Below are 24,061 nucleotides of genomic sequence, written 5' to 3' on the forward strand. Positions count from 1 at the left end.
AACGTACAACAGTGCACAGTATTCATCAGCATGTGCAATTTTTCCCTTCTCCAGGAGCTCTATGCGGAATTTAAAAGTTTGATCGCATAAGGAATGAAAGATTTAGAATGGCGATTCGTGGCAAATCCATTTATCCTTTGCTGAAATTTCCGCGTCTTCATGGAGAGAACGCGTCGCCTCAGGAGCGCTTCTGCCCGAGCGCTTTGGAAAGAAGGAGAAAGCGGAGCGCATAGCCTTTTCCACGCCTTATTAGGCGCGATATGTGAATGGCCCCTTAATCATTCATTAATTATTTTTTGCTTGCATACACCTTCAAATATGTTGTGGAGAATCACAGAAAGTGACCAAATTAGGTTTTATTGTGAACTTTTTTTTTTTTTTTTGCGAAATTCGAATATCATTTTTATTTATCGAATAATTAGAGCAGAACGAATATTCGAATGTTCGACTATCCGTGCACATCCCTAATAATTACATTTTCGGAACCTATGGGGCAAAAAGCCCCTTAAATAAAAAAAAAACAAACAAAAAACAATAATATTAATAATATTTTTTGTTAAAATCTAATAACATAAAAACATTACATTTTTCATTCTTGGTTTATAATTTATGTCATCGTTACTAAAAGTATGGTAACTATTCTGGACGCATAACTTAGGTTTCACAGGGGGAAAAAAACTCAGTCCTTAAGGTGTTTTCCCTCACTGTACCCTATCATCCCTTGGGTTTTAAATAGAAAATGTTGCCCTGTGTTTTTACTTTACTTCTCTACTTATGTCCTCTTTCAGTGTCTCTATTAATTCCCTTAAATTATTTTCTCTTTTTAATTGATCAAACAAATTCAATTTCTTCTCATTTTGAAGAGTGATTTTATGAATAAATAACTTGCTGGAAAAGATGTTTCGAAACAGTAAAAAAATTCATTTCAATTTCAAAAAAAGAAAAGCAGAACCCCTTTTGGTGCTAAAGTGCCATATTGAACTTTTATGATGCTATAAATAGTTTATTTAAATTAGTATTATGTTGGGGTTTTTACCCATCTTTCTGCCAAAATGTTCAAAAATGTGGAAAAACATGATGAAAAAAAATAAATAAATCACCAAACACCAATAATATTGATTTTATATATTCTATATTATAACATTACAACAGAAATACATGTACAAAGTCAGAAATATTAAAAACAAAACACAAAGTTTGTGCTTTACTCTATTTAATTACAAAACTCTGAAAAACAAACAAAAGTGCAACTTGCTTGCTTCTAACAGAACAAATACACAGTGTCTTAGCTCATTTACTTTTATCCTAAAAATACACGAGGAATGCACTTTTTTTTTTTTTTTGGCAGTTTTAACTTACAACTTTTCCCCAAAAATGTAATTATTTATCATTAAAAGTTATTTGCAAGATCACCTATTCACATCTCACAATGAATACAGCAGTTTTACACAGTAGTAAAAAGCTAAAGTGCTGAGCAAACTAACATACTCATACCAAGAATACGAATACAGAAATATAGCTTATGACAGGTGGATCATTTATGCTTATCTACCCGTTGCTCTGTGACCCGTTATCAGTGCAATGTCATCTGAGGAACATTCAACACCCTAACCAGCAGGATGAGAAAGGATCTTTAGAAATGCCCTTTGTGAATAATCTCTCAAGGTAACATCTCTGAAAGAAGTGAAACTTGGCAGAAAGACACTGTTTGAGCACCACCAGAGTTTTAACTCTTCTCATGAGTCTGTAACATATGCTGCTTTGAAGATCCAGAGCTGCTCCCATCCGAAAGTGACCTATCTTTCTTTTTCATCCGTTCAAGAGCATAGTATCGCAGCATGAGAAAAAATCCAGTTGGGAACACAAGGAAATGGCATCAGAATGGAAGCTGATGAGATAAATTCAATATGTCTGAAGGAAACATTTAATGATAAGAAAAGGAAACAAGTTTCAAGGCAGTTTTATTTTTATATGGAGTTACAGGAACTCGGCTTATGTTGACACAATAGCCTAGCCTCGATGTGACCTTGTGTATTTTGTGATAGTGCATTCAAGACAAACCTTACCTTGTAAACTATTGATAATGCAGAAGAGGAAGAGAATGGTCTCTGACATAGGACCAAAATCCAGGAAACCAAGGCCCCATGTTGTGCCAAACAGACAGGTGAGACCCCAGATACTGAGAAAAGCCACATGAATCTTCTTCCAGTCAGGTCGGTTGCGGATCTCCCTCACCACAAGGAAAAGCATGATGGCTCCAGAGCTCACCACAACAGCTAGTAAGCCAACATTTATGATGTAATGAGCCAATAGGCTCTTTTCATTCTCCAACATCCAGCACCTGGGTAAGCAGGGCAGAGTTTATTATAATTTTCATATGCTGTTATATCTAATCGTAAGTACTGTAAATATGTCTCCTTACATGCGATAAGAACTGTTGACATCATCACTTGGTACAATCTCCCTTTTGCCATAAATATCCACATCATAAATATCCTGTATCGAGAGCAGTATACCGACCAGCAGAAACGGAAGACCTGAAATTGAAAAGAAAAACATTGTCATCAAAACACGACGTTATTACTTATAATGTTTATATTCACTAAATACTCTTCTGCTTGTTTTTATAACGCTATTTTTATAACTTTAACTATTAAAATAAATACATAATCATGTTTTCACTCACCAAAGCCTACCAAGTAAAATATCCATGTCGGGAGAGTTGAGGTGAACACTTTGCGAATGAGCAAGAACGTGTGAAACACTTCCATGGCCATCCAGCAGAGTGTGCTCAGCAGCGCATAATGCAGAAGGGATCCTGTCATCTTACAAACAGTTTCATTTCCTACATTGGCCAGTGTGCCAGTAAGAATGAAGAACAAGCACCGAAGAAATATCGCCACTACTAGACCACGGTGAACCAGTGAGATCTGGGTTTTCTTCCCTCTTTTGGAACACAGAGACAAACAGACAAAACAAGACAAAAAAAAAAACAGGTGAGATTCACAATAGAGTTTTCACTGAACTAGCATTTTTTGTGATGGTGTTGAATTCCAAGCCACTGAAGTTAAAGTTACCTGCGGTTACAGAGCCAGTAGAAGAGAACCAGCAATATTACCAGCAATAACTAAACCTCTTATTGCTGCTACTCACCACAAGAATAGCAAAGTACGTGAGATGATTACAGCAACATTCTGTCTCTGTGTCGTGGATTTTAACAGTATCACAGCCGTCATATCTCCAGATCACTTCATTATTTGCAGAGACACATTAACAGAACAGTCAGAAATTGTGCTTCAGCTAGCATTGAAACATTTGTATTGATGTGTCTATGAACATGAAGACTTGAGCGCACCTCGTCTTGTGTCCCATGAAACACAGCTTCTAGAATGGTTAGGCTGTGAAATGAAATAGAAGAGGTTAGGAAAAATGCATCTACAATCAGTTCAAAGAGAGTGGCTCAGCACATACAGTACAGATTTACCATTGCTAATGATTAATGATTTTAAAGGCGCAATATGTAATTTTTCTGCTTTAAAAATAGCAGATATAACTACATCTATGTTATATATATTTTTTAGTTGTGTACTTACATTATCCCAACAGTTTCCACGAACTTTCAAATCCGGAGAAAATTATAGTTTAATTAGAAGACACGGCACGTTTCTTTATTTTCGTTTTGTCGCCCATCTATGGCGTCATATAAACTTTGACCCCTCTAGTTTATCTTACTTCCTGCGGAACCGCCAAATACAAAGGTGAACAGAAGCAAAGACGAGACGAAGAAGAAAAAGTAGTAGCTAGCCTTGATCGAGACTATTATATTTTATATTTATATTGTTTATATTCGTATTTATACCTCAATCAATAACTTAGTTATGGATCATGATTATGCTTTGCCTGCACGTTCTGTGAAGCGCAAACGTAGGCCTACGGGTGAAATAAATTACCCGAGAAGGTTTTGGGACAAGAGAAGCAACAAGACACGGGTAAATATTGGAGTTGCATTTCCAAGATAGAGAGAGCTTCGTGACAAGCTGAAACTACAGAGAGATGCTTGCATTCTAATAAACAGGTATGCATCCATTCAGCTAACTATATCTATCCGTATATTTTGTGAAACGATGATGTCTTGTGTAAAACGCAGACGGACTAGCTCTCATGTAGAGTATAATGTAAATCTACATGTGTTCTATATCTAGCTGGATAAAGTAGTGCCTGACGTGGCGCGGCGCGCTGTTGCTGCTGTAGGTGACATAGAGGGAGACCGCTGACAGACCAGGCTCTTGTCTTCATGACAACAATATCTATACTTCATGTTGAACATAAATATAAAGCCTACTGATAAAGGACACCGTCAACAGTATTGACGGCAAAATAGACTATGTTTGACAGGTGCAATATTTGAAAATCGTTAATTATTTATTTATTTTTTAAATTACATTTATATCTGAATTTATGTCAACCTATAGACTTTTAAACATCAAAATGTCATGAATTAATATGTATTTGTGTACAAAATTACATATAAACATATTTTCCTATTATATTTTGCCTGAAAACGCTTCCAACACGCGCGCGTGTCGCGTGAAAAATAGGCGTCGGTTCTATTTCTAGCATGCACGCGTTTTCCATGCGGCTCGAGCCGCGCTTGAGACACGCGTCTCACGCAGGCAGTCTGCAAGCTCTAACCTGTTAACATGGGAGCCGAATTAAAAACTGACACGCCACACAGATAACAGAGGTAAACAGATACTGCCAATGATTCACGTTGTTAAGCTATTGTAATCTGATAAAACTAGTCAATACATTGATTTTTTTTTATTAACATTTATCATTACCTGAGCAAGACAAGACTAAAGGCACGAAATTCATTACAGATGCAATCAATCTTACCATTTCCATGCTACTTGATGGAATATTTCTAGTCTTGTTCCCTTTGTCTGGTTTCCTAGTCTCGCCATCAACCCTCACTTATTAAATTGAACAAATAAACTTAATTTTATATATAAAAAAATTAAGTTATGTGACACATCTAGATTCTTCTCAGTATTCATCTGCTCTGATATGAATTCATGAGTGTATGTCAGTGATCTAGTGCATGTACGTGTGTAAGTGAGTACTCCACTCAAGAGTCAGTAAAACCGCTTTTATGTAACTTTCCACAAAGGAGCTGCAACACAGTGAACAAACTGTAAACTAGGAGTTTAAATGAAAATCAAGCTGAACAAAGGGGAACTTCAACGCAATACCCATTATGTTAATATTTTCCATAGAACATCAGAATGCAATACAGGGCTCATTCCTAGGCTATACCACAAAGACAACAGAACATTCCAGCAGATCGTCATAGAATTTTAAAATGTATTTATTAAAAATAAATAAATAAAAATAAATGCAGCATTAAAGCAAGAATATAAGAACATTTCCAATGCAATGTAAGGTGGAATAAAGACTTTTCATGTATAATAGCCTAATTGTTACATTTTTTGTGTATTGGTTATGTTGATATTATATGTTCTATGTAATGTCATACCAAAAGTACCCTATATGTCTACTTGTTGGAGCAGACAACCATGGCAAATTCCTTGGTAAATGCAACTTATTTGGCCAGTAAAGTGAATTCTGACTGTGATAAATTGTGGTGGGCGTGGCATCATGCTTTGAGGATATTTTATCTGTTAAGGTGACTGGGAAACTCATGAAGATAAACAATGGATGGATACAGAAAGTTCCTGCTGGAATTATGCTGAAGTCCACAAGAGCACTGGGACTTGGATGATGGTTCATCTTCCAAATCAACAACAATGACCTGGAACATGCATCAAATACCACAGCAAAGCCCAGACTCGAAACCCAGTGGGTCTCTGTGAAATGAATAAAAAACATTGCTTTCACATAGAGTCCCTATCATATGAAAATCTGGGCATTTTTGCGTAGAAGAACCGAAGACAAAATTCCAGTAGCAAGATTGGTTAGGGACTCAGCTGTTCCCGCCAGACGTGGTTCTGAGACTGCAGCTCCACACACCTGCCACCAGAGGTCGCCTCTCTCTCCCTGATGATCAGTTTTAAGATTCTGATTCACAGCTAGTTAGTTCATATTCTTGTTTTAAAGGCTACAGTTCTAAGTGGTTTAGTTTGTTTGATGGTAATTAATTATTTCTGTTGTTTAGGGTAGAGTGGGGGAAAGCCCCCATCCCCACTGATTTTCCCAAAATAATAACTAGATAAAGTCACGATACATTTTGCTGTAACTATGGAGTACGTTGACAAGGTGATGTAATACCATTCACCATGATGAAACTTACACTGGTGATGTACCAGAGAAAAAACAGATTCCACAGTAAGTGGTGTAGTTTCCAGCAGATATGGGAGTACAGGTTATTTAAGAGACATTTATGTAAGAGAAATTTACATTTTCGGAACCTACGGGGCAAAACGCCCCTTAAATAAAAAAACAAACAAACAAAAAACAATAATATTAATAATATTTTTTGTTAAAATCTAATAACATAAAAACATTACATTTTTCATTCTTGGTTTATAATTTATGTCATCGTTACTAAAAGTATGGTAACTATTCTGGACGCATAACTTAGGTTTCACAGGGGGAAAAAAACTCAGTCCTTAAGGTGTTTTCCCTCACTGTACCCTATCATCCCTTGGGTTTTAAATAGAAAATGTTGCCCTGTGTTTTTACTTTACTTCTCTACTTATGTCCTCTTTCAGTGTCTCTATTAATTCTCTTAAATTATTTTCTCTTTTTAATTGATCAAACAAATTCAATTTCTTCTCATTTTGAAGAGTGATTTTATGAATAAATAACTTGCTGGAAAAGATGTTTCGAAACAGTAAAAAAATTCATTTCAATTTCAAAAAAAGAAAAGCAGAACCCCTTTTGGTGCTAAAGTGCCATATTGAACTTTTATGATGCTATAAATAGTTTATTTAAATTAGTATTATGTTGGGGTTTTTACCCATCTTTCTGCCAAAATGTTCAAAAATTTGGAAAAACATGATGAAAAAAAATAAATAAATCACCAAACACCAATAATATTGATTTTATATATTCTATATTATAACATTACAACAGAAATACATGTACAAAGTCAGAAATATTAAAAACAAAACACAAAGTTTGTGCTTTACTCTATTTAATTACAAAACTCTGAAAAACAAACAAAAGTGCAACTTGCTTGCTTCTAACAGAACAAATACACAGTGTCTTAGCTCATTTACTTTTATCCTAAAAATACACGAGGAATGCACCTTTTTTTTTTTTTTTGGCAGTTTTAACTTACAACTTTTCCCCAAAAATGTAATTATTCATCATTAAAAGTTATTTGCTAGATCACCTATTCACATCTCACAATGAATACAGCAGTTTTACACAGTAGTAAAAAGCTAAAGTGCTGAGCAAACTAACATACTCATACCAAGAATACGAATACAGAAATACAGCTTATGACAGGTGGATCATTTATGCTTATCTACCCGTTGCTCTGTGACCCGTTATCAGTGCAATGTCATCTGAGGAACATTCAACACCCTAACCAGCAGGATGAGAAAGGATCTTTAGAAATGCCCTTTGTGAATAATCTCTCAAGGTAACATCTCTGAAAGAAGTGAAACTTGGCAGAAAGACACTGTTTGAGCACCACCAGAGTTTTAACTCTTCTCATGAGTCTGTAGCATATGCTGCTTTGAAGATCCAGAGCTGCTCCCATCCGAAAGTGACCTATCTTTCTTTTTCATCTGTTCAAGAGCATAGTATCGCAGCATGAGAAAAAATCCTGTTGGGAACACAAGGAAATGGCATCAGAATGGAAGCTGATGAGATAAATTCAATATGTCTAAAGGAAGCATTTAAAGGTCCTATGACATGAAAATTTCACTTTCTGAGGTTTTCTAACATTAATATGACTTCCCCTAGCATGTATGTGGTCCCCAAGTTTCTAAAAATTTTAATCGGTGCAAATCGAGATTTTACTATCTTTCTCTGCCTTTGAGAAAATGGAAGCTCAAACGGGCTGATCTTGAATCTCCTCTTTGTGACGTTGTAAAGAGAAATGTTACCTCCCCTTTCTCTGCTTTGCACGCCCAAATATTTACATATAATTCAGTCGCAATGTCAGCACAGGCGTTACAAACAGACTTTTATGATATGGATTCGACAGCACCGCCACAAACAGTGAGTAACAGTGTTCATTAATGCCTGATCTGTGATCAGTGATTTCTGATGTGTAGTTAATCATTCAAGTTCACACAGACTTTCTTTCTAAATCGTTTAATACTGTTTATGCATAAGTGAATCAAGCCAGTGACTAAACGATCAACTTCACGTTGTTGCTCTTAGTAGCATGAAACAAATCTGTTATTTAAATTGTGATTTAACTACAGAGAGCAATCAAAGAACGCTCCCTTTTTTTCGGAGCTGTCACACATCGCGAGTACATCTGCACATTTGCCTAAACTGCTTTTACAATGAATGACGCTGTTATGCTGCACAACAAAGCTCTTACTGTATTCATGTGTTTGCTGTTAGTTGTGGTGAAAGCATTTTGTGAGAGAAAACGTGTTGCAATAATGACAAGATCACTGCATTCACGCGATAAACAGACTTTGTCTACTCAATGCTGCTCATGACTGCAGCCTTTCATGTGATGGGAAAAGATCGAAAAAATAATTATATAATCAACAAATCCACGATTCGTTAATCTCGACAGCTGTAGTGTATATATATATATATATATATATATATATATATATATATATATATATACATATATATATATATATATATATATATATATATATATATATATATGTACAGTGTTGGGAAGGTTACTTTGGAAATGTAATAGGTTACAGATTACAAGTTACCCTATTTAAAATGTAATAGTAGTGTAACTTTTTTAATTACTTTAATAAAGTAATGTAACTAATTACTTTTGAGTACATTTTGATTACTTTTATAAATTTCTAATGAATGTTAATTTGCAACTGTTAATCATCTTCAACCATTTTACACCATGCAGGTTTAACCTTACAGTAGTGCTCAATACTGTCAGACTTTCACCATCCTTCATCACTTAAATTAAGATGATCACATTTGAACACATCCACCACACAATCAGACTTTACTTAGAGATTGATCTGAAGTTCAAAGCAGATTTAAAATCAAAATAAATAGTTTATAGATACTGTTTTTGAAACCAAATCTTTGCATAACTACAGACATCTAACTGCATCTAACAATGGTTTGGAGAAAAATAGTTAATAAAAAAATAAAAGCATATACATCAACTCAAATACGGTTATCTAATAAGCATGTGTACTATTTTGTGTACTAAACTCCTGAAACATTGGTGTCTTTTTGAAACACTGCTGTCTCTTTGTATATGATATGATGATAGTTTCTCAAAATAAGTAAAAAATGCTCATGAAGTGACTGTTCTAGAGATTAATTTCCATGAGGGGCGGACTGGGGAAAAAAATAGGCTGGGAAATCTCACACTCATACACCCACAACCCATTCTGAAACATGGACAACCCTTTTTTTTTTTTTGGACCTGACATGAAAAAGATTTGAATCCTTAGGTTGGGGGACTTGCAACGTAGTTAAGAGTTCTCTCCTTGAACTGCACCTTCACTTCCATTATCCATCCATCCTCTCATGACTTTAATACTGAAGATTTTTATTTGACTTTTACCATGTTTTGTAAGTGCAATTTTGTTTTTTTGGCAAATGAATTACCACTTGTATTTATTTTTACTACAAATTCCATAATTAAACCACGGTTAGTGCCATACCATAGACTATATTAATTTTCCTAAGGGTTGTGTTTTTGTATCCACTAGCTCCCCCTAAACCTATGATAAAATATGATGATTTGTCTGCTAACTTACTACTGTAACATTACAAAAGATAATAATGACGTCGTTTATACAGTATTTTGTGTGATTGCGAGCAGTGTGCTGCTGCTTGACTAAGTAAACAAAGACAAAACTACATTAGCATATTTACAGATGAAACTGACCTGCACCTGAAACCCTGAACAGAAGTGTCGCTTCTCTGCTCCAGCTGTGCGCTTACACAGTTCACTCCGGTCTCTCTCTCGCATTGATTACTCGGAGTCTGATCCAAACCGTTCGGCGGAGGCGCGGAGAGCGCGCGAGCCCAACCATTGCCAGTCACGACTAACCGATTCATGATTTATTAGAGATTTAATTATCGAATGGCGGATTCGGAAATAATCGCTTTAGTATATTCGGCCTGCAATTATACGATAACAATATTAAAGTAGAAGGCCAAATCGTCTGCCAGGCCACCGGGAATAGTCCCAGTTCTCCCAATGTCCAGTCAGCGCCTGATTTCCACAGACACGCAGAACGTGCAGGATTCATATTCAGTCTTTTTGCGGTTTAATATTCACAGACATCAGTCCATATCGGGTTTTGATTCAAGTGTACTGACCTACTTTTGATTTATTCGTCCAAAATGTGGCATATTGCGTCATTATAGGCTGAATTCCATTTTTATGACTGGATTCTACGAATGTGTTTTCCGCGTCTCGGAGATTATGGGCCATATGTCTTAGTGCAATTTGGGAAAGTATAAGCTGTATGTGGATGTGTGTAAATATTCAAATGTAATCCTCTTTGTAATCGTTACAATTTTCATAAGTAACTGTAATTTAATTACTCATTTTTTCTTAGTAACTGTAACTGATTACTGTTACATTTATTTTGTAATTAAATTACGTAACGCCGTTACATGTAACTAGTTACTCCCCAACACTGTATATGTATATGTATATATATATTTGAGAGGGGTCCACATGTAATACGCATTTCACATGCAAAGATGTCAGCCAATCACAACAGTTGTCGTTTACTCTGAGTCTCACAGCAGACACGCCCCTTCAAACAGAGCATTCAAGCCAGAGGGCTAATATCAGGATATAAAAAATGCTTTTTATTTCTAAATTTTAAATGTAAAAATCATACTAACAATATCAGTACACCTAAGGAAACATTAAAAAGCATTTAAAGAAAAGGAAATAATCCATGTCATGGGACCTTTAATGATAAGAAAAGGAAACAGGTTTCAAGGCAGTTTTATTTTTATATGGAGTTACAGGAACTCGGCTTATGTTGACACAATAGCCTAGCCTCGATGTGACCTTGTGTATTTTGTGATAGTGCATTCAAGACAAACCTTACCTTGTAAACTATTGATAATGCAGAAGAGGAAGAGAATGGTCTCTGACATAGGACCAAAATCCAGGAAACCAAGGCCCCATGTTGTGCCAAACAGACAGGTGAGACCCCAGATACTGAGAAAAGCCACATGAATCTTCTTCCAGTCAGGTCGGTTGCGGATCTCCCTCACCACAAGGAAAAGCATGATGGCTCCAGAGCTCACCACAACAGCTAGTAAGCCAACATTTATGATGTAATGAGCCAATAGGCTCTTTTCATTCTCCAACATCCAGCACCTGGGTAAGCAGGGCAGAGTTTATTATAATTTTCATATGCTGTTATATCTAATCGTAAGTACTGTAAATATGTCTCCTTACATGCGATAAGAACTGTTGACATCATCACTTGGTACAATCTCCCTTTTGCCATAAATATCCACAACATAAATATCCTGTATCGAGAGCAGTATACCGACCAGCAGAAACGGAAGACCTGAAATTGAAAAGAAAAACATTGTCATCAAAACACAACGTTATTACTTATAATGTTTATATTCACTAAATACTCTTCTGCTTGTTTTTATAACGCTATTTTTATAACTTTAACTATTAAAATAGATACATAGTCATGTTTTCACTCACCAAAGCCTACCAAGTAAAATATCCATGTCGGGAGAGTTGAGGTGAACACTTTGCGAATGAGCAAGAACGTGTGAAACACTTCCATGGCCATCCAGCAGAGTGTGCTCAGCAGCGCATAATGCAGAAGGGATCCTGTCATCTTACAAACAGTTTCATTTCCTACATTGGCCAGTGTGCCAGTAAGAATGAAGAACAAGCACAGAAGAAATATCGCCACGACTAGACCACGGTGAACCAGTGAGATCTGGGTTTTCTTCCCTCTTTTGGAACACAGAGACAAACGGACAAAACAAGACAAAAAAAAAAACAGGTGAGATTCACAATAGAGTTTTCACTGAACTAGCATTTTTTTGTGATGGTGTTGAATTCCAAGCCACTGAAGTTAAAGTTACCTGCGGTTACAGAGCCAGTAGAAGAGAACCAAACAGCTAACTAAAGACACAGCACAGCCCACAGCTGTAATGAACGTCAGAGTCTGTAGATGGCGAACTGTAGCCTTCTGTTCCACTTGCTGAAGCAATAAAGAAAAAGAGACAAGGGGTGTGTATCACCAAAGCTGTTTTATGAAAAGTTTTAAAGGTTAGCAAAAAAAAAAAAAAAAGAGAGAGAGAGAGAGTATAACTCAGGAAAGAAGACCAGGTGGCACTTTTTTAATGGATGTCTTGTTGGAGAGGTTTCACTATGCTACACAACCTGCTTTTGTAGGAAAACAGCTTATCGGTTAATAAATCTACAACCCATTGGCTAATCTTCAACATGTTTGTGATTAAACATTGATTTTGGATTGCTCTAATTTTAGAGAGTTTACACCTAATGCTGTTTTCTAAATACTATTTTGCAACAGGTAACATTCAGTATACAGCACTGCTCATTCATTTCCAGAAATACCTTTTATACATAAAGATTGTCTCTCAGTGATAAATATTACCAGCAATAACTAAACTTCTTATTGCTGCTACTCACCACAAGAATAGCAAAGTACGTGAGATGATTACAGCAACATTCTGTCTCTGTGTCATGGATTTTAACAGTATCACAGCCGTCATATCTCCAGGTCACTTCATTATCTGCAGAGACACATTAACAGAACAGTCAGAAATTGTGCTTCAGCTAGCATTGAAACATTTGTATTGATGTGTCTATGAACATGAAGACTTGAGCGCACCTCGTCTTGTGTCCCATGAAACACAGCTTCTAGAATGGTTAGGCTGTGAAATGAAATAGATGAGGTTAGGAAAATGCATCTACAATCAGTTCAAAGAGAGTGGCTCAGCACATACAGTACAGATTTACCATTGCTATTCTGTATGAGTTAATGATTTTAATGTCAAAAACAACATCAGCAATTAGATTTTTATCCCGCTTCACCTCATCAGGCTTGTCATGTCAGAGTTAATAAAATGGCATATATTTAGTCTACTCAATAAAAAATGATGTGAGCTTGATGTTAAGCTTATAATAGCCTTTTAATATCACAACAAATATGGTATAACGTGAAAAAGTATGAAAAAAAACGAAACATGCTCAAAAAGACGTACTGGGATAGCAGAGTGATGGAACCTGATTCTGACAGGTTCTGGGAGGTTTTTGATGATCTCGTTCTCCACAGAGAGTCCAACTATGCCACCCAGAAGATCATATGAGTCCCTCTACACAACACATATACTGTTATGTCATACTGTACACTGCTGTGTATGTTGGTAGGCTAATGTAAGCTAAATAATCATGTCTGCTTGACAAATATTGTCATACCTGGAACAAGGTCTTTTTTTGGAAGTAAGTACACACCACTTTGGATGTGTCTCTTGATTGGGATTTCAGACAGGAAGGAAGATAAACGGAGGGTGTCATGTTTGGTGCTACAGTTTGAGTCTGAAATACAACATATGTTTTTATTCATATGCTGGAAAGAGACCTTCCTGTGACTCAATTATTCGGTTATTTGAACTTTGTGCTTCTAAAAGGTCAATGATATTTACTCTCAGAGTGAAATTGAGTCCTGTGAAACCCTCTTTCATCTCAATGATTGTGCTCTCAGCACAAGGTAGATCCACATGACCTGTTTTATTGGATTTCATCACCACTTCCTCTATCCTGCAAACACACACAAACACATGCATTTAGACATGATCAACACATTCATGAATGTTAAAAAAGTGATTTAAAAAAAGTTATTCTTAAACTTTCAAACATGATAAAATAAATTTTAAACGTATTAGGCATACCATCTAATATTTCTATATTTAATGCACTAGATCTGACTAGTTGACCAGGTTTTACATTTCACTGCAAGTTGTATTCTGTATATAACGGTGTATGTGACAAATACAAAACCTAAAACCCTGAAGTCTTCTTTCTACTTCAGAAATACATGTCATGTAAGATTACATGTCAGATTTATATATACAGTAACCGTAAATACACAAATTGCACCACAATACCACTACCTTTTTCTTTCAGAGAAAAAACTACTTATTTATAGTACGGTTGTGAATAGTGTGTATCCATTATGGTTATAATAAAAACCACAGTAAACACCTCTTTTGTAACCACACAATATGTACACACCCATTTCTTAAATAGCTTATGCATACAATTATTAAGATGTCTTAGCATATCAAATGAACATGCACAATACATGGGGGCGTATATACAGTAAATAAAATGTTCAAGATGTGTAATGTATTAAAAATTCAACATCCAACACTTGGCAGTCCATGCATAAAAAGTGAGCAAAAGTTAGTAAGGCATTGTAGTCACGGGTTCAGTTTCCTGTATGCAACTCAACCTCTGCTTTTCACTCATACTTAAGCTTGGCCTGATTGGGCTCTTTATAGGCATGCACAACATCACCTTTTGCTATCTGCATGATAGACCACATCAGTTCACAAGACTTTAAAATAATAGTGAAACTACCAAACCAAAATAAAATGATGATTTTCTCACATGTTTGCTCCACTGTGCTTCTGACTTGCCTCATCACAGAATTTCTCCTCTGTAAGTGGGAAAACAGAAGAAATATATTGAAACTAAAACTACTTACATTCTCAGAAATGTTAAACTCACAAGTGAGCTCAGTCAGTATAACTTTTTGACCTGTAGGTCAAATATTCTACAAATTTAAGACAACAAATTTGACATATTAAAGTTTCTTACTGCAGTTGATTGTATCTCCTCGAAAACGATATACTTCCATGGCATCATATCTGATGATATCACCCTGGGTGCTGCCTTTTACAATACCATACAAAGCAGCAGATGTGTGAATCCCTTGTGAGAGGTCAGTGCAGCAGTTTTTTTGAAGGCCATGTGATTCACACAGAGTGTGATTCGTTCCATTCACCTGCACTATAAGCAGGTCCAGCAGCGGCTCCCACAACACACAGAAATGACTCTGATTTTGAAGAGGGTTTGATATTAGAGGAATGGATGAAGATCGCGTACACATGGCTGTGATACTGCCTTCAATTGAGAGTGTACTCTCATTGGCTGAAATCTCAATTTCTTTACAGCCTGTTTTCAAATCATATTTCAGATTTCGGGATGCGTTGCCATGGCGCCATGTTCCACACATCTTAAAGTCTCTGTCATTCTCCATTGCTGAACAAAATATAGTAAAATTAAATATATAAATGTTAAGCTGCAAACTTTATTGGTTTAAGAATTCTAAAGATACTTATAACAAAGTATTCAAACTATCACATTTATGAGTTTATCCAGTATGCATTTTCATTATAAAATAGATTAATTAAACAAGATACTAATAACAATAGGCAGATAGTACATTTCACTTCATCAGTAATAACCTGATGAACCTTACCTTGACCCAAAATAAACAAAAGGCAGATGATTATCCACATTCTTAAAGACTTTGGATTTTGCTCCATTGTAGCTCAGAGATGATGCCTGAAAGCAAGAGCGAACTCAGTTAAAGATACATACAATGGCATGCCTCAGTAGAGCCATACTACAGCAACCCACATGAATTGGAAATCAAGTTATCAATATCTTGTCTGTTCCTTCCACTTACCACCTCATTTAATAAGTAAAAGACACATTTGCTTTATCTTTAAAACAAAAATCCTTCCTTTCCTTCTCATTAACTCACTATTCTTGTGATAAAGAGGCAGCCATCTAGTAACACATCTATTCCTGGGCCCTTATCAATGAGAACACATACATGCAGGGGTAAAAATACATTCTGATGCATGCTATGCTGCAACTGCCATCTCTTATCCATGAGAACAGACTTTATCCTGTGACAAAGGGACTATTGAGATGATAATGCAAATGGACATATTCAGTGCAGCACACAGATATGATGCCATCTTTGTCACAAACTTTGCGTTGTTTTGTGTAGCAATGCAGTCCTCAAGACAAAGAGCATGTCTCAGATCTCCTATAAAATGAATGATAATACACTGTCAGTCCCAGCCAGTGACAGTGGATGAGTCAGACATTGAATGGTGTGGGGTTTTTTTGACCTGAGTCAGCACGGGCATTGAGGTACACAACAGATCCCCAAGTCTCCTCTGCAAATTTGAGTGTTAACAGCTGAAGTTTCTTTCTCACTTTGATGACAGAAACCTTTGATGTTTTCTTACACACATGCAAGCTTTTCACTTGACATGATGTTAAATGATAGATTGGAGTTTTTATCAGCTGTTTGGACTTTAACTCTGAAGGCACCCATTCACTTCAGAAGATTCATTTGTGAGAAAGTAACATAATGCTAAATTTCTCCCGATCTGTTCCGATGAAGAAACAAACTCATCTTGGAGATGCAAATTTTCAGTTTTGGTGAAACTATTTCTTTAAACAGTGCACTATGCCAATTTCAAAAATAGGTTTAAGCTTTCTGTGGGTAACACAGGGTCAGTGCTTCAACACTTTAATTAGTTCTCACCTATGTAGCAAAGATCTGCCGTTTTGCTTTTCTGCATGTTGACCTTTACATCTGTCAGAGATATGAGCCAAACTAGTTAAAATGAAACTGTAGGAGAATATTGCACACCGTAAAGATCAGACACCACTGTGGCTTTCCTGCATTTACCGACTTCGAGCACAAACATGCATCAGCCTGTTGTGGCAAGCATTATGCAAAACTCAACACCTCCAGCTACTCAATTTGGTCTGAAGATGAAACAACTTAATGTGCTTTAACACTGCTGCTACTATAATAATATGTGTTCTAGAAAGACAAAACTATAATGAAATTGCATGCCTGCATAACATGAAGTGTAAGAGACACATAGGTGAGATACAAGAGATACTAACATAAAATAACTGCTGTGTTGTTAAAACAATGTCGAGCAATGCAGCTGTGTAGATAGAGCAATGATAATATCTAAACAGCAAACATGCACATACATACTTCCTTTCACCAGACTGAGCTCACAAAATACAAACAAAAGCTGCAAAATATCTGTTAAACTGTCTATTGCATATAGTGTCAGGAATATGTGTGAGACATTTCTGAAAGCGTTTTGACACAAAGGTAGCCTATACTAACACTGTAGCAACAAATATTCTTGGGTTTAAGGGAAGATGTCTATTTCTAAATGAAATGTTAATATGCAATTTAGATCAATTGGACAATATGCCCAGTTTTCACAGCCTTTTTGAAAGGGATTCCTTTAAAAAAAAAAAAAAAAAAAAAAAACCTAACAAACAAACAAACAAAACCTAAACCTTATAACGAAAACAACCTTCAAAGCAGCAGCTGCCATCTTAATTCCTATGTTGTGGTTATTCATTTGGTTTCATATTTTTTCCACCCACACTGGTCACTGGATACTACCAGGCCCCAACAACATGTTCTTCCAATGCAGATGAGTAAACTACTTGGATGCACACTATTAATCAATCAAATAATTAATTAATTATTATTTATTTTATTTATTTTTTACTGTATAGCGCCTTTCAAACATATCCAATGCAATTCAAAGTGCTTTACAAGCAAAAACCAAAAAAAAAAAAAAAAAAATACAAGCAATGAAAATAAAACAAATTTATCAAAAAAAATATTAAAATGCTAAAATGGAATATGCTAAAGTTACATAATTGATGAATGAAAAATAAATAAGAAGAAATACAATTATTTCAATGAAAAATCATCAAATCTGAGCTGCTAAACAAAGAATTATGGGAATGCCGCTTGACTTTTTCTGTAAATAATAAGATTACTTGTTCTTGTTCTTACATTTAACAGTATTTTACATTATTTTTTCCAATCAAATGAAATGTCCACTTAGATTGTGTCTTCTAAAATTACGATCATTTTTACAGAATATGTACGTATATGATGTGCTTCACTGAAATGGGAAACAAAAATAAAATATTGAAATTGTGTCTTTGTCCAAACATGTTAGCAGTGCATGTATAAAGATGATGACTATGGGGTTTTAATAGAGCAGGCTACTCACTACTACTAAGAGTACCCAGTTCCTCTATGTTTGAGAAGGGTGCGTCTATGCCTCCGCCCTTTCTGGCACTCTCTCCCACTACCATTGTGCCAGCTATGAGGACCTCACAATAGTCAAAGAATGTCCCTTTTCTCTCCAAGCACCACTGAAAAGAGCTGGTGAAGTCCATTTATTCAAAGAAAGGCACGTTGCCAGTTTTAAACTGTGCACATAAAGGAATCTTTGCTCAAATTCATAACATTTTCTCGCCCTTGCTATGTTATTTCCCACTCTACAGCAATCATTATATAACACTTCATCTTTTAATTATAATAACTGTGGAAAATTGAGTCGCAAACTCATGAGCCTCTGCTCCATAAAATAACTACAGTGTTGATTAAACAATGCAATGCAACTTATTCTTGCGCTGATAAAATCTAAACATGAGATTCAACATGTTTTGAAGTCCTTCCCAAGCCTCAGGAGAGACAAACAACTGAAGACCTGCATTTCCATGACCAGTGTTGTGTCTAGAAAAGCTAACAACTCGCACAGAACAAGAATGTGAACTTTGAGATGAACTAGGTCAATCTATTGTGCTTTTCCTTTGTGACATCAGTGCCAAACAAAAAAGTGAGAGGCCTTTCAGCTCGCTTCATTCTGAGCTGAACTGACAAGTAGCAGGGACTGAGGGCAAAGGTCTTTCAATAATTCAGTGGTGACCACATTGAAAATAAGTTGCATTAAAGCAAAAAAACCTCTTTGAATTTAGTTGAGCAGATCAACCACCATAGTTCAGACAGGAAAACCAACATTTTACAAGATGTGAAGAGAAGTTAAAAGTAAAACATGTCTGACTGCAATTTAATAAGCATTTAAACACGCAGTTGTGGTTATATTTGGTGGTTATATGCTTAATAGCTACCAGTTCCTCTAAATTCAGTTTGCATTTGCATTGTGCCCTCTAATATGCAAAAATAAAGTCAGTATGTCAGTAGTAGGCAAAGGCTCAATCTTTTCAGTCAGTTATATAGAAGGCATAAAGGAAGCATTCCTTTCTATTGAGGTGCACTGACCGAGGGGGGTGGGGGATACAGGATTGTTGAGGGTTTCACTAAAGCACACAGTCTCAGTGTGTCTTTGATTTGTTCATAGCCTCGGAGTAAATATGTGGCTGCTGCTCCTCCACCTGCGCTCCAATTTCCCCAAGGAGCTTCTTGTCTCATATGTTACAGTGAAAAAATGATTTACTGAATTTACTAACATTTTTTAAGGTTAGTGGTTGCAATCAATTTATTTAAGCTACATTTAATTAAAGAAATTTAGATGACTAACTTTAAACTTTTTTTTATTAAATATAGCTCTAATAAATTGTTTGCAACCAATTACCTTAAAAAAATGTATTCAAATTTTTTTCAGTGTACAGCAAAAAAATTGAGAGAGATGCATGCGGAAAACAGAAAAACTGCAGGTTTCTCTTAAAAAGGTTGGAGTGTGTGCTGTTTAAATCTAATCCTTTTAAAGGTTATTGCATGTTATGTGTTACATGAAGCTCATCAACATGGTTATCTGACATAATTTTAACACATTTTACCCATTTGATAGTTTATTCTATTAGTGCAAATACAAAAACTGTGTCCATTTATGACAATACAAAGGAATGATGGGAGAGCGGGGCTAGTTGTCACAACAGCTATACCTAAGGGTTTGATAAAACAAATGTTCAGTGGATTCATATATTGCTTTTAAACACTCAATTTTTTGAAATTAATCCTTCAACAATTTGTTGTTGCTTCAGTTGTAAAAACATATAAAAGTAGTAAAACCTCTTTACATTCTTTCAAAATTATATTCACGAGCATATTTTGTTATCAGTATCAGATATCCAAGTCCAAATGTATTAAAAAACATCAAATTTACACTAGCACCTTTCTTAAAGACCGAGTGATCTGAGATCATATCGTGTAACATATTCGCAAACGTGAAGAAATTGACTTACCGTTCATAGACGAACGCAGAACACTTGCTATATTGCTCCCGTACACAAAACACTCGACTGGTTGTCGGAAAACTGTCGCGTAAACGGTGGCTGTTTATTTTGCGCTAATTTCACGGTGAGACAGAACCTGTCAATACACGTGTAAAATAAAACGAGTGGAAGAGAGATAAACGCAAGTGACTGGCACTCACAGACTCCGCGCGCAGTGACTCATTCTCTCAGAGCGTGTGATACTGAACTGAAGGCGCTAGTGTCACATTATCATGTAGTCATGCAGAAAGCGGAGGTAGCCTTTACCACTACGACGAGATCCAAGAAACACTACCGCGCCAGAGGCGGTTACATGACAGCATGAAAATATTTGTTTAGAAACTGTTGTATAACGATGATGCGACTGAAATTGTAAACTCAAAGCAAGCTTATGTAGAAATTTAAGGCCAGGTAGGCTACAATAGGTTATGGGAGGAGGGATGCCAGAGAACCCTGGATTGAGTTTAAACAGTCAGGATTTACTTTTGTATGATAAACAAAAAAGCTAAGAAAAAAAACAAACAAATGCAAAACAAGTATTTTCTTAGTATTGGCAACATGTCCTTTTAAGGGCAACCTCTGGTGCCTCGGAATTTGTTACAAATTAATCCCTACAATAAAGCCATAATGTCCAAGATACCGATAAGATTGCATTGCTAGGTAGTGGACATGTAGGAGAGGGAGTGCTATGCTCAGTGTGTGTGTGTGTGTGTGTGTGCCGTCTCTTGATCAGTTAGAGCACCTGGCTTCCTGTGCGTCTCAGCTGCTATTTCGACAGTGTTTATAAAGGCCAAGGTCTGACAAAGGCTTTTTGTTTCTCCAGAAGACTGATGTTGAAAGACCATAAATAGTCAGACATTTACAGCATGTTTGATTTTGTTTGATACATCTCATTGCTGGAGTTAGAAGTAATATATAGGCCAGTGATATATCTTTACTGAAATACAGCAGAAAGTATACATACATACATACATACATATATATATATATCAGTTATAATATGTTCAAAAATTTTGGGTCAGTAAGGTTTCTTTGTTTTTGAAAGAAGCCTCTTATCAGAGTCACTACAGTAAAAAAAAGTATATTGTGAAATATTATTACGAAACAAGTGTTTCCTATTTCAATATATTTTAAAAGTAATATAATCCTAGAGGATACTTTTTTTCTGAAACAGTCATAACTCCATTCTTCAAGGTCACCACATTTTTCGGAAATCCTTCTAATATGCTAATTTGATGGTTAAGAAACCTTTCTGCACTTTAAAAAAAAAGATAGTTTGCAATACATAAATGTTCATAACTCATAGACAAAAAAATCCCCTGTTGACCCATATTAGTCATAGACTATTTGTTTTTAATTCCAAATTATGTATTTATACATGACTAAAAGCTGTAAACTGGTCACCACCTCCTGAAATGAACTAAGAATTTCCCTTTCAGTATTTAACATGCATGGTTAAGCTATAGACAATGTGTAACTTGTTCCCCAAGAGGACATAAACTCCTTTCAGTGAGGTTTCAAATTGCCACTGCTGCGTTTGTCTGAACTTGTACGTGGGATGAAAAAAAGAAGAGACTTTTCACACAGCTCTAGTCTTTCCGTTAAGCATCTTACTATGCATCTTGTTTGCAAAGTTGTCTATTTTATTGGAGTTTAAGGTCACAACAGCACAAATGTTGAACAGACCACTGTTTTACGATGGCATCAGGGGCCTCTGTCACAGAATTTTTCACAACATGGCTCTGCCTCTGAGAAATACAGCAGTGCATGCATACCTCAAAGAGATATTCTACCTCTCATGCACATAGACAAACACTTTTGGTATATTAGGTCATTCTATAAAGTTTACTCATATTTTGGCCTAGTTTATAGCAACACGAAACAGATGGCAGCAAGTGCATATGGTATATAGTGAAACGGCAACCAGCCAACAAAGGCAGTGGTTCTGCCCTTTTGTTGCCTCTCTCAGCCGTTGTGAAGCAGTGCTGACTCCCGCTGTGTAAATCCATGGTGATCTCACAGGCCGGGGAACTCCAAATTGATGTTTATAAAGAGAGATTAAGGGTACCAGCATGAAAGGGTTTTGCACTCATAGATAAACACAGACACAAAAATGAAAACAGGTTCAAGCACACCCAAAAATGCTTCTCGTACACTCTTAAAAATAAATGTGCTTCACAATACCATATAATAACCTGTTTTTTTCTAAATGGTTCTAAATGGTTACAAAAGAATCTTTAACATCTAAAGAACGTTTATGTTTTACATAAGGTTCTTTGTGGCGAAGGAAGGTTCTTCAGTTATGTTTTAGGACTAGGTGAAACAATCCTCTATTTAAACAACCTGAGGTATGAGTGGTAATGATGCATCCATTGGAGTGGTTTCCTCGCTGTAATGGCTACGGGTCTGGTTGAGTGAGAAAGGGGAGATGTTTTTTTAGTTTTTTTTTAGCTTCATTTGGTCATCAGGTGGGCACCCTCCTTCTCTGGCGTTTCAATGATAAGCCCATGACACCTCCAGAGTGCTCATCGGCACCACCTGGCGAGGGTGCCACCCTCTGCTTTCACCCTTACATTGCAAATGTAATTAGGGGCCCAGGATTCTCTCCTTTTCACCCATAGCCATCGATTTGCTTCTTCTGCTGCACCTGAGAGGGCTTTGATGGTTTGGCATAGAGTTTGGCCTTGCACACCCAATTCCTTAAGCATTGGTTGACTTGCCCACGAAACCTCTGCAGCCAATTTCCACTAGGCAAACCTTGGCTTTCCATCTGCGTTGCTCAGCCTCAGCTGCCAGTTCAGTGTACTTAAGTCTCTTGCGCTTAAATGCCTCCTCTACAGCAGCCTCCCATGGAACGGAAAGCTCTATGATGTACACAATGTGGAGTGAGAAGGAACAGAGCACAAGGTCTGGTCTGAGGGGACAGAGGGGGCACGTCGGGTCTTCTCCGTACCACTGGTTGAGGTTTGAGGGGGAAGGGAAGACGTCGAACGTAGCACGCAGGATGGTGCTGACGTGAAATGCTTCCATACCCATCAGCTCCCTCCAAGAGAACTTTCTACTCTCAACTCTCTTCTATCTCATCTACTTTCCTTGTTTGGCTTGTGAGACAGCCTTTGCACACCTTGTTGCATGCTCTTGCCGATGTACCTCCTTGACAACCAGCTGTCAGCGCTAAGCTGGAGGTGCCCTATGCCACGATGGTCTACTCTCTCCAAGGCCGAGGCCTCCTCTTCCCTGTTGCACAATACCAATGATGTCTCTGTGCCTGAGGTCTGACTTCACCTGGTTAATAGCTGCAGTTGGGTTCCATTTTCTTCCAGTCACCATGGTAGGAGCTGTTTGGGAAACATATGGGTCACGGGACTCAGTGTGATTTCCATTCTTACTTTAAAGCATTTAAACTCTTCTGCAAGGCTTGAGATAGGAATCTCCACGATGCCTCTTCCATATAAGTAAAACAACTTGGAATTCCCAGCCACTTTTTGGCAAATGAGCTAACCAACCTCTCCAGTTTTGAATGATCTCCTGCAGCTTGTTCATCAGCTGCCTAGCACAAGCCTTTGTTGTTGTGAGGATGGTCACATCATCCATGTAGGCTCTGATGGGAGGGAGACGAAGTCCAGATTTGAGCTTCTGCCCTCCTACCACCCACCGAGAGGCACGGATGATAAGCTCCATTGCAAAAGCTAGAGGTGAGATGGTGCATCCTGCCATTATTCCCATTTTGACTTGTTGCCATGCTGTGGTACAATCATACATTGTCAAGCATAGCTGTAA

General features: G+C 36.7%; 2 protein-coding genes across 3 annotated transcripts; both read right to left on the reverse strand.

Annotated features, from left to right (window-relative positions):
* Nucleotides 1-1,378: 1,378 nt before the first annotated feature.
* LOC132119638 (adhesion G-protein coupled receptor G2-like) lies at nucleotides 1,379-3,102 on the reverse strand. Its single transcript, XM_059529782.1, has 5 exons — nucleotides 3,078-3,102; nucleotides 2,687-2,946; nucleotides 2,423-2,537; nucleotides 2,066-2,341; nucleotides 1,379-1,850 (listed from the first exon to the last, which is right to left on the reverse strand). The coding sequence occupies exons 2-5, from the start codon at nucleotides 2,823-2,825 to the stop codon at nucleotides 1,727-1,729; spliced, it is 654 nt and encodes a 217-aa protein (XP_059385765.1). The 5' UTR covers nucleotides 2,826-2,946; nucleotides 3,078-3,102; the 3' UTR covers nucleotides 1,379-1,726.
* A 4,202-nt stretch (nucleotides 3,103-7,304) lies between these two features.
* On the reverse strand, nucleotides 7,305-20,569 carry LOC132119626 (adhesion G-protein coupled receptor G5-like). 2 transcript variants are annotated; one of them, XM_059529761.1, is made up of 14 exons: nucleotides 20,252-20,564; nucleotides 15,669-15,754; nucleotides 15,005-15,448; nucleotides 14,795-14,843; nucleotides 13,828-13,942; nucleotides 13,601-13,720; nucleotides 13,387-13,497; nucleotides 13,014-13,056; nucleotides 12,812-12,915; nucleotides 12,241-12,359; nucleotides 11,849-12,108; nucleotides 11,585-11,699; nucleotides 11,229-11,503; nucleotides 7,305-7,795 (listed from the first exon to the last, which is right to left on the reverse strand). In XM_059529761.1, the coding sequence occupies exons 2-14, from the start codon at nucleotides 15,733-15,735 to the stop codon at nucleotides 7,671-7,673; spliced, it is 1,947 nt and encodes a 648-aa protein (XP_059385744.1). In that variant the 5' UTR covers nucleotides 15,736-15,754; nucleotides 20,252-20,564; the 3' UTR covers nucleotides 7,305-7,670. The 2 variants fall into 2 exon arrangements, with proteins under 2 accessions (XP_059385744.1, XP_059385753.1); XM_059529770.1 differs by lacking the exon at nucleotides 13,387-13,497 and having other exon boundaries at nucleotides 20,252-20,569.
* Nucleotides 20,570-24,061: the final 3,492 nt, after the last annotated feature.

Source organism: Carassius carassius, chromosome 3 (assembly GCF_963082965.1).
Source record: "Carassius carassius chromosome 3, fCarCar2.1, whole genome shotgun sequence".
Taxonomy (NCBI): Eukaryota; Metazoa; Chordata; class Actinopteri; order Cypriniformes; family Cyprinidae; genus Carassius; species Carassius carassius.

What these genes read in the sequence shown, in the direction of transcription:
- LOC132119626 (XM_059529761.1), bottom strand. Translation starts at nt 15,735, where the DNA reads ATGGAGCAAAATCCAAAGTCTTTAAGAATGTGGATAATCATCTGCCTT. An exon ending in TACTGGCTCTGTAACCGCAG is followed by an intron (nt 12,109 to 12,240) that starts GTAACTTTAACT and finishes GTGTTCCAAAAG; the next exon opens with AGGGAAGAAAACCCAGATCT. An exon ending in CATTATCAATAGTTTACAAG is followed by an intron (nt 7,796 to 11,228) that starts GTAAGGTTTGTC and finishes TGTTCCCAACAG; the next exon opens with GATTTTTTCTCATGCTGCGA.
- LOC132119638 (XM_059529782.1), bottom strand. Translation starts at nt 2,825, where the DNA reads ATGACAGGATCCCTTCTGCATTATGCGCTGCTGAGCACACTCTGCTGG. An exon ending in ATTTTACTTGGTAGGCTTTG is followed by an intron (nt 2,538 to 2,686) that starts GTGAGTGAAAAC and finishes TTTCAATTTCAG; the next exon opens with GTCTTCCGTTTCTGCTGGTC. An exon ending in GTCAACAGTTCTTATCGCAT is followed by an intron (nt 2,342 to 2,422) that starts GTAAGGAGACAT and finishes CTGCTTACCCAG; the next exon opens with GTGCTGGATGTTGGAGAATG.